The following is a 9,216-nucleotide window of genomic DNA, read 5'->3' as shown; positions in this document are numbered from 1 at the left end:
TTGCTTTTAATTTGGTTCATGTCTCGGTCAGAATTCTTTTTTTTTTTCTCTCCTTAATTTTCTTTTACTTTTTCTTTCATTTTCCATCCATTTCCATTCTATTTGCACCTGTTTGGATTTCGAAGTCGATGCATGTGTGAAAATTGGGAGATAGGGTGAATTGCTGCTAAACTCGCCAATCACACATCTACGCGCATATGTGTATTCATTGATAGAGTAAAGGTGCGCATACACATACATACATACATACATACATACATACACCAAACATCTACGTATACTAAAATACGAACACAATAAAAAGGGACATAAAAAGAAAAAAGAAAATATAAAAACCCTTTGATCGGGATGAGATTTCCTTGTATTTCTGATATTAGACCAAACCCGGTTATCACATTTATTCATTCTTGAATTAAGATCATCATGTCTTTAGTTATTTGAAACTTCTTCTAGTTGATTTCCTTACTATAATTCAAGATCATGTTGAGGCTGTTTAAAGAGTTTAATTTCGCAACAGTGTTAATACAATTTACATTATTTTTATATAAATTTTTAAAAGTTTTGTTTCATAACATTTTATGAATAGCGTCTCTTCGCACGTTAATTTGAGGCTAATTTTTTCTTTTCATGTCATTCTTTGACTGTTTGTCCAAGCCAGAGTACCCCCCTTATTGAGAGTTAGATCCCCTTCACACACACAAAAACAGACCTTGTGTCTAACTTTGCCTCTGTGGAAAGGCAAGCAAATAAGAACAACAGTATGCATGCGTAGGAATATACGAGAAACATAAACAATCATATTTCAACATTAATAAGATAGAAAAGGTTTCATTCATTTTTTTTCCTTTTTTGTTTCTACTTTTTTCATCAATATTGCATTCAGCAACTTCAAATTATTATTTTTTTAATATCTCTTTTGAAAGCTCCCAATACTTGTTATGCAATCCATTCTAGGGACGATAACCTTGAAATTTTATCCTGTTTCCTATTCAAATTTAACTGATTATTGAGCGATGAAAGATATTTCTCAGATTTTTTTTTTTTTTTTAATACAGAATTTTTTTTTCTTAATCTGGAACAATATTTTAGGTAAATTCATAGATTAAAACGCTTTACTAAATCACCCCATCATCTCCCTCTCTCAAAATAAATTCTATAAGTTTATGTATAACGTGTGACCACCCTGAAAAACTTGACAAGAAAAATAGAAAAAAAAAAGTTACTATAGAATTTAAACGAGGATAATTTTTTAATATAAATTTAACGGGAAACGTACCCTCTCCATTTCCAAGCCATTTTAATTTGGTATGGTAGTTCATTTAATTTTTCTACCACTAACCATAACTGTGAGTGATATGGTCATAAAACTGCCCGTTATCTCTTAAAAAGGATTACATAGCACTGAAACGTACATAACTCATCTCGCATTGCAAAAAAGAAAAATTAAAACAGTAAAATGGTTGGAAAAATGGAGACGGTCATTTTATGATAAACTCATCTGCGAAGATAGACCCCTAAATTCTAAAACAACTGTTTCCTTTTTAGGAGGGGGGTCACACTTAATCACTAAAGAGGTGGAATTCCATTATTTTCGAGAGTTAGGGTAACTTAGCTGAGACGTTAATCTACAATAATGTCGCATTTTCCTTGTCACACAATTGCAAAATGGGCTCACACGATTTTGTGAGACGCGTCTCTACATTATGAGAATGTGTGTCCGTCTATCAGATATTCAATAAGTCGGTCGATCTGTCACGCTTAAGTTTCAATTTCGTTTTTTCATCATTAAACGTGCAGATTGTATGGACACAACTTAACAATTAATCGGTTCTTGTTATACGATCGTAGACTTTTCCAAACCAACGTTGTCGAATATCACTTGTTTGTCTTTTGGTTGTTTCTTTTCTGTGGAAATGTTTACATTTACTGACTCGTGTCGTTCTCTCACGGAAATCACATCCCAATCATTAGACTCTTTCGATTCGTATGTTGCAGTTTCCGATTTCACATCTTTTAATAAGTCGAGGGGTATCTCATTCGCGCCGTTTGCAGCCATGTCCATCGAATCTTTTTTAGCTTTGAGCATTTGTCGTGATCTCCTTCTAATCTTAACCCCCGTCTCTTCTTCTCTCTCATCCTTTTCATCCTCGTCGCTTGTTATCTCGTCGATTTTCAACAATGATTCTTTTATTCTTCTGTTAAAATGCGATACGAATTTGTCAGCGAACGTAATCGCCTCTTGAACTGTATCCATTTCAAAGGCACTTTCTTCGGTGACTGGTAGATTTACAAAAACCGATGTCGTCACGGGAATGTCGAGTAACACGTTTCTTTTGTGTCCTATTGTGCTGGTCACGATGGATTTAAGTTCTTCTTTACTGTTTAAACAGATCAAATTCGTAAAATTGTGTTCCCCTATTGGTGAAGTTCCGTAAATAAGTCGAACATGTAAAGGGAACTCGAAAAATCTCCAAAGATCTTTGATCCGATAAAGAGCATACTGATCTGAAACATCTTTGTCAAACATGGTGTGGAACCTGCCTTCTGTTGTGTACGGGATGTACACAATTTTTCTCCTGGGGTCAATACATTTTAAATACTTTATATTGATCGTCGTGTAAGACATCTTGGATGTTTTAAATATTCCGGTATCGGCTTCCGTCTTCCATTTTGCGTTGAAAACCCCATCCACCTTCAGAACGGAAGCTTCTGGGATGGCTCTCTGGATATATTTCTCATCTCCTTTCTCAGAAGTGACAATGCACATTCCTACCAATTTAGTACAGGTGAAAAAACGCTTTGGCATAATGGAGGCAATATCCGAAATGGAGGTATAACTTGAAATACGACCAGACTCCGGGATAACAGCAAAGAAACCTGCGAGACAAATAAAAGAAACAAAAGCATTAATTTAATATCATCTACCAAAAGAAAACTGAGATTAAAAATTAGTTGTTTTAATATTAAATAACATTATTCAATGTAATGATCTAAAAAAAAAAAATGTAAAGCACAGTTTATGTAACGTAATATCACCTGAAAGTAGGTTCCAAAGATAAAACTAGAGACATTCACTAAATAAGGTTAATACTTATTGGTACCCATGGATCTGCTAACATCTTGCTCCTTATTAAAGTGAAAAAAAAAATCCTGTCGCGTAAAATGAGGGGCATTCTTGGACAAAAGCATCAAATAATTTATTTTTAGTTAATTTTCCATTATTTTTTTTATGCGTTAACTGGAATTGGTTTATAGCAAATCGATTTTATTTCGCAGAAATATTTTGCCGTTCGCATGTTTTACAGTAGAAAACAAAGCAAAAAAGAGATGGTAAAATCAATATAAAATGAATAAATGTTACCGAGGGTAAATTATGCTTCTATCTACCTGAATACTTTTTTTGTTGTTTGTTTTAACTTATTTTAAAGCGTTTATTTATTTCGAAACAAAAGTAGTTAGAACAAAAAATTGATTTGTTACAGACTTTTGGACCTTTATTAATTGCTCAAAAAGTAAACAAAATACTAGTAGAAGATTACATTTTCGGACGATTGTTGACATTGATTGAATAGGTTTCTACCAGTATTTTGTTTAATTTTCGATTTTGAAGCAATTATCGAGGACTCAATATTGGATTTTATTTGACGTTGATAGCGATTAAATCCTTCAAGATTACACTTGTCTGGAGTGGTGATCAAGAATTGTGGTTGAAACCCTAAATTCGGTTTCGTTCATATTACAGAGGTGATGATCGAGATCATAACTATGCCTAATGCCTAGTGAATACTTTTTATTAAAAATTTAGATTCACTTCGACCACACCGTCGTCGTCGTCGGCGTCGTCATCATCAGTTTAATCTCAGTTATATATGTTGGTTTATGTGTACTGGTCGGAAAAGTAGTGATCTCCCCTTCATCCATTCATAGATATATAAGCACTGTTTGGGAAGTGTATTTGCCGTCCAAAATAGTCATAATGCCTTTGCCACAATTTCTTGTGACCAAACAATGGAGCTAACTGAAACACCAAATGAAAAGATGGTATGACAGGTTTCAACACTAACAAGGGCACAGTCAACGGGTAGCTATCATGCTAAAATATTCATTACTCGCGAATGGCTGGGAAAGAACTTGATCAGATCTCCTACAAAGTCGTATGAAATGTGACAAAGTTGATGTCAAGAAGATTGTTGATACCATGAATATGTTTATGACTGTGAACAAGATGAGCTGATTCATATTGCATCAGGAATTGTTTCAACTTCATTTGTCTAAACTAATCTTCAGTCTGTAAATGCAAAAGATGAATCCGAGTTCAAAAACCTTTGTAGAGAGGATGTAAAAACAGAAACAGGGAAGATTTTTACCAACATAAAAGTACATCTTTAGACATTCGCCAGTATGTCAAAGATATCCAGACATAATGTACATGGAAAGTAGACCACTTTTAAAATTGGCAGAAACCTCCTAGTAAGATTAATTGTGATAGGCAAATATAGACAAATAAATATTCATGAGCTACTGTCTTATTCATCAGGTCACTTGTCACTGCCACTCGCAGATTCTCAACGATTCCTAAATAAGACAAACAAGGAAAACTTTAAAAAAAATACGCATGGGTATCGATCCTCTGTTACGTAAAACACTTTTGTTCACTAATATTAACAATTAGTATAGATATCCCGAAAAATTGAGTCATAGAAAAACTTTTAACAAATATCTTAGTGACCCCTGATGATTGAACCTTCTTTATGATATATAGATCCACTCTCAAACAAATGGTTAGAATTCCTTAGTAGAAGAATACTAAACAGGCCAAAAGTGTGGTTATGGATCTCAAATGATGCGAATACATGACCAATCCCTGCCTCAACAGTGGAATAATTAATTTTATCTCATTCGGAGAAAGCACAGAGTAGTTGGTAAAATACCGTTTTTTTGTGAATACACACATTTGTTTAATTTATTCTAAGAAATTATATATTAACAATGAATTGTGGAATGAAATTACCGAGAAAATTAGCTGAATTACTTTTGAAGAGATGATAACAATTCTATACTGTTTCTGGCTATAATTCTATATTACATATAGAAATATACCAGACACGTTTTGGGAATCCGATAAAATATTTTAATGATAAATACGTTCATTTTCATTAAGAATTAAATCTAAATAAAAAATAGACAGAAACCATACAACACACATATACTGATATATATATATATATATATATATATATATATATATATATATATATATATATATATATATACTCGTGAGCAACGAAATGGGCCAAACATATTTTATTGCATTAAAAGCTATATTGAACAAAGAACAATTGAACAAGGAAACTTAAACGAGACTAATAACACAGAAGAAGATATTTACTTTAATAAATGTTTAAATGTTTAGGATGGAATCGCATTCTCTTCTGATTTCTTTAAAAGATCAATCCTTTTAGACATGCTTTCAACCAAAGTGGAACACTGTGAAGAGGAGATACTATTCCATTCGCTTTGCACAGCTTCCCACAGTTTGTCATTGTTCGAAAAAGTTCTTCCGGCCAATGCACAAGATATTATGGACCAAATATTCTCGATTGGGTTTAAATCGGGGCTTTCACCTAGCTAAAATATCACATCAATTGAATTATCAGAAAACCATTTTTTGTAACTTTAGCAGTATGTGCAGGGGCATTATCATGTTGAAAAATAATGTTCTGGGATATTCCCAGCTTCTGGATACTTAGTAACAGTCCTGTTTCTAATATTCGAATGTATTCCTTTACATTGATGGATTTCTCATATCTAATAAGTTCCCCAACTTCAGTGAAAGTTTCCCATACCATTATCCCTCCATTCCCGTGTTTAACTGTCGTTTTTATGCAACTTGGCGAAAATATTTCTCCAGTTCTTCGATTGCACCGTTCGGGAGCATCGGGAGCATCACTAACAAGACAAAATCTTGATTCATCTAACCAGAAAACATTCCTGAACCAGTCTGTATCTATCTTGCCATAACCTGAGAAAAATCTCTTTCTATCATTGATGTTCTTCTTAGATTAAAGTGGCTTCTTTGCACACCTTTTAGAAGAAAATCCTATTTCTTTCATTTGTATATTCTATATCTATAAAGAGAATTTCCAGACCCTGTTTTGAATTCTTTGCTATGGTCAACATAAGTTTTCTTTCGATCCTTTAAAACAGTAAATTTAAGTCTGTGGTCGTCCTTCAAATTGAATGCTCTAGAGCGACCAGATCCAGATTTCCCTTTTAATAAGCGTCGACTTTGAAATGTGGTTCAGTTGTGAGACCAATTCGCTTCACATTTTTTCACATTTTCTTATCTTAAAATATCAAGAATCTGCTTGTAAGTCATTTTGGACTGCTTTAATCCTGCAATTCGGTTTTTTATATCCTTTCTAAAATGCGGTTTTACCATTTTTAGGATTATTTTTCCACTAATATGCTATAATAATTATGATCTGCAAAATAGAAATTTTCAGTTAAAATTAACAAAAATTCATGGAATAATATTGAAAAATCGGTTTCTTCATTCCTTTACTCTTAGCCTATTTTTTTGATCATGAGTGTACACTTGTGTTTTGTGCATACACACGATTGTATATATATATATATATATATATATATATATATATATATATATATATATATTATATATCTCCATATAGTAAGTTATAAAATGTATATGGCGATTAAGCTACACTGAATATTCCACGTTTCATCCACTCTAGGACTCTTCTTCTGACTGGGATAGCTTCCGTACATTCATATCTGATTTACCTCTGCACTCCATGTTAAAAAGGATGTGTCCTCTATAGTATCAGATCTGACCGAATGGTTAATTGTAGGCATAGACCAATTCATACCATCTAAAAAATTCCAACAAAAACCTAACAGCCAGCCATGGTTCTCCCCAGAATGTGCTGCTGCTATCGCGCACAGAAATCACTTTTTCCATAGCTACCAACGTAATAGATGCACTGAGACTAAAGCTGCTTTCAGGTCTTCCAGCAACCACTGTAAAAGAGTAATAAAAAATGCAAGAGAGCTATATGCCCAGTCTGTTAAATCCAAGGTAGCTGATCAGCGGCTTGGATCCCACCAGTTTTGGCAAATAACAAATATGATCCTGAACAGAAGTGTGCGTTCTATCCCAACCATTATCAATGGACCAGAGATCATCTCGTCAGCGTCAGACAAGGCCAAACTATTTGCAAAGAACTTTGCAGCTAATTCTACCCTATGCGACGAAGGCCATCAACTCCCCATATTTCCTCCTATAACACAGAACAAACTAGGTAACATACAAATATCCGTGCATGAGGTCGCCAAGCTAATCAAGAACCTAGATTCCAGTAAAACAACTGGCCCTGATGGCATCCCAATTATAGTGTTAAAAAAGCTTCAACCAGAACTTGCTCCCATACTTACGAAACTATTTAAGCGCTACCTTAAGGAGAAGAGCTTTCCGACTCCCTGGAAGACCTCATCAGTTTGCCCTGTATTTAAGAATTCAGGTGATAAGTCATCTCCCTCTCAATACAGACCTATAAGTCTCCTGTGTGTTATGAGTAAGTTGCTGGAATCCATATTAAATAGAGAAATAGTCAACCACCTCAGCAGGAATAACCTTCTTAGTGACACACAATATGGTTTCCGCTCTGCAAGATCTACCGCAGATGTGCTGACGGTTATATCCCACAGGATTTGTGATTCTCTTGACAAAGGCTTCCTTTCTAGGGCAATTGTTCTTGACATATCAAAGGCCTTCGACAAGGTATGGCATAAGGGTCAACTTTACAAGATTTCCAGCTACGGTATAACTGGAAATGTTTCCTCAATCATTAAATCTGTTCTCTCCGATAGGCTCATAAGAGCAGTGGTAGATGGACAAAAATCGAAGGGCTGCAATATAAATGCTGGAGTCCCTCAGGGGTCAATCCTGGGCCCAACTCTCTTCCTGATCTACATCAATGACCTCCCTAAACACATACTTAAATCATTCGTTGACATCTATGCTGATGACACGACCATCTACGGCAACACATCAAAGGCTGTAAATGACAAAGTTCTCTCTGATTCTCTCTCCTCTGATCTCGAGCGCGTGGTTCAGTGGGGGAAGATGTGGCTGGTTACCTTTAATGCATCCAAAACCAAACTCCTATCCTTACATCATCAACGCTCTGATCCCCAGCTGGCATCAATTGTGATGGATGGCTCTCGTCTGGGTGAGGCCCCGTGTTTTGACAAGCTTCTGGGTTTGACCTTTACTCCTGATCTGAAATGGAACACGTACATCAAGTTTGTTGCCAAGGTCGCTGGAAAGATGGTGGGATCCTTCTACCGCTCCAGAAGATATCTCACTACTGATGCAATTCTCTATCTATATAAAAGCCAAGTACGTCCAAGGATGGAATACTGCTGCCATATCTGGGCAGGAGCTGCTAAAAACAGCCTATCCTGCCTTGACAGAGTACAAAATAGACTTCGAGGCTTAGTGGGGGGATGCCCTTTTCTCTTCCCTGCAACCTCTCTCCCACAGAAGAGACGTTGCGAGCCTATCTTGTTTTATCGTTATTTCCATGGCAGATGCTCGTCTGAACTCCAATCTCTGGTCCCCCCTCGCCAATCTTTCACGAAAAACACCCGTCTAGCTGAATCCACTGTGAAAAATTTCCCCCACTCTATATCTGTGCCTAAATCAAAACGCGGATTCCATGAACAAAGCTTCTTTCTTAGAACTGCACGCCTGTGGAACTCTGTTCCGTCTGCCTGCTTCCCTCCGGACTACAACTTGGATGCCTTCAAGTCCAATGTTTACAAATTCCTAATGAACCGCCCCCTTAAGTAAACACTTCATCAAAGCTCCACACTAAGGTAATGTACTTGCAATAACCCTTATCCCTGAGTGGCTTCCGGGCCTTGATAAGTGGTGATCACTGTGTAAAAAAAAGGCTTATGCATAACCCTGAAGAGTCCTAGAGTGGATGAAACGCGAAATATTCAGTGTAGCTTACGTATTGAGCACTTTTGAAGTAAATACTTAAAGTTTACGCATAAATCTATACTTTCGTATATTAATTTTATGTGAGTAAATTAAGTAGTTATAAATCCATATATACATGCATACATATATATATATATATAAACTCGTATTTTGTGCATATATATATATATATATATATATATATA

At 35.4% G+C, this 9,216-nt stretch overlaps 1 protein-coding gene across 1 annotated transcript in view; it reads right to left on the bottom strand.

Moving 5' to 3' along the window:
* Positions 1–483: 483 nt before the first annotated feature.
* The window catches only part of LOC145257407 (uncharacterized), a 30,087-nt gene continuing 21,354 nt past the window's right edge, over positions 484–9,216 (bottom strand). Inside the window, exon 2 of the mRNA XM_080115659.1 lies at positions 484–2,877. Within this exon, the coding sequence (XP_079971785.1) occupies positions 1,835–2,877 (1,043 nt within the window). The 3' untranslated portion in view covers positions 484–1,834. The remainder of the gene's footprint in view (positions 2,878–9,216) is intronic.

Source organism: Euprymna scolopes, chromosome 3 (assembly GCF_053919585.1).
Source record: "Euprymna scolopes isolate OS-2025 chromosome 3, ASM5391958v1, whole genome shotgun sequence".
Classification (NCBI taxonomy): Eukaryota; Metazoa; Mollusca; class Cephalopoda; order Sepiida; family Sepiolidae; genus Euprymna; species Euprymna scolopes.
Note: the sequence above shows the minus strand (reverse complement) of the source record. Positions and strands in the feature narration are given on the sequence as shown.